The sequence below is a fragment of the Camelina sativa genome, chromosome 16 (genome assembly GCF_000633955.1).
Source record: "Camelina sativa cultivar DH55 chromosome 16, Cs, whole genome shotgun sequence".
Classification (NCBI taxonomy): domain Eukaryota; kingdom Viridiplantae; phylum Streptophyta; class Magnoliopsida; order Brassicales; family Brassicaceae; genus Camelina; species Camelina sativa.
This window is the reverse complement of record NC_025700.1, coordinates 21,872,930-21,874,128: the sequence shown is the minus strand read 5'-3', so window position 1 is coordinate 21,874,128 and position 1,199 is coordinate 21,872,930. Positions and strand designations below refer to the sequence as shown.

At 36.5% G+C, this 1,199-nt stretch overlaps 1 protein-coding gene across 1 annotated transcript in view; it reads right to left on the bottom strand.

Annotated features, from left to right (window-relative positions):
• Window positions 1-1,199, bottom strand: part of LOC104751740 (protein sip5) — a 4,849-nt gene that overhangs the window by 2,638 nt on the left and 1,012 nt on the right. Inside the window, exons 2-6 of the mRNA XM_010473756.2 lie at window positions 732-1,135; window positions 583-634; window positions 448-493; window positions 249-330; window positions 7-151 (exon numbers count right to left, since the gene is read on the bottom strand). Coding sequence (XP_010472058.1) covers window positions 7-151; window positions 249-330; window positions 448-493; window positions 583-634; window positions 732-923 — 517 coding nt within the window. The 5' untranslated portion in view covers window positions 924-1,135. The remainder of the gene's footprint in view (window positions 1-6; window positions 152-248; window positions 331-447; window positions 494-582; window positions 635-731; window positions 1,136-1,199) is intronic.

Here is a 1,199-nt window from a genome sequence, read left to right as displayed (position 1 = left end):
ACCGACCTGAAGCTGAACCATATTCCATCTCGCCAGTCATTGCGCTTGTGCTAGAGGAACATGATTCCAGACGTTTCTGCATTTTCTCTTCATCATCCTGCATTTCCTTCTGCCTCATCCTTATTTTGGCTTCTATAACCCGTTGCTCTTCCTGCAAAAGTATACAGTTTCCAGATATGTGAAAAGCAGCATCCCCATCAAACTTATCGACACAAAGAGTTACTGTACACATTTGAGTTTTGACTTACAACTTGTTCAATGCCTTTTTCCTCCTTTGTCTTTACTCCACGGTACTCGACAGCATAATTGGGTGTTTTACAAAATGGGCACCTCAGAAACGTCAAGGAAGACATAAAAGAGACGATCCATCAAATAACAAGAAATACTCTCTCGAACATTATTCCAAATGTAAACTAATAAAAGCACAGAAATTAAGGTGAAGGATACTGAGTAGGCCGAGCTGAATTAGGATTCTTCATTTGTAAAAAACACTCTGCAGCAAAATTAAAAAGATAGCAATGTCAAATGAAATGTAAACATGAATAGAACAAAGAGGCCCAAAATGTTAAATGAATAGTTCACCTGTACAGATGCTTTTCATGCAACATCTTGATCTATTGAGGCTAGGATAATACTAGAAACACACAAAAAAAACAGCAGAGTTAGGCTCAACAAAAACATTGACGAGAACGTAATTAAAATTACAGAGACTGAGAAGAAATTAAACAAACCAGAAAACAAATAGGACACTCTTCAAGATCATGACAGCTCTCATCGTCTCCAGGGTAGCAAGGAGCAAGCTTAGATTCTACAATCAGTTTTCTGAGCTTTTTAATGTCGACATCTTTATTAACATACAAACCTTGTGGTTTCGTATACCTTTCTTCCACAACTTGCCTCTTCCTTCCCAACTTATTACCCATCACACAAAAGTTTTAATCTTTTTTAAAAACCCTTTCTTCTACTAAAACCCTATCCTACCACCTTTACAAGAGTAGAGATTATGTTACTCTAATCTCACAATTAACACCTAAAGTCAATTCCTTTTTACAGTTACACCCACTGGAGAAACAAACAAGCCTAATCTTTATCCTAAAGGTACAAGCTTTAAACTGGAAACAATCTTCACCATAACCTGCACAAATGGTAAAACTCAATTTCAGCACACAATTCGGGTTAATAAAAAACCCTAATTTTAT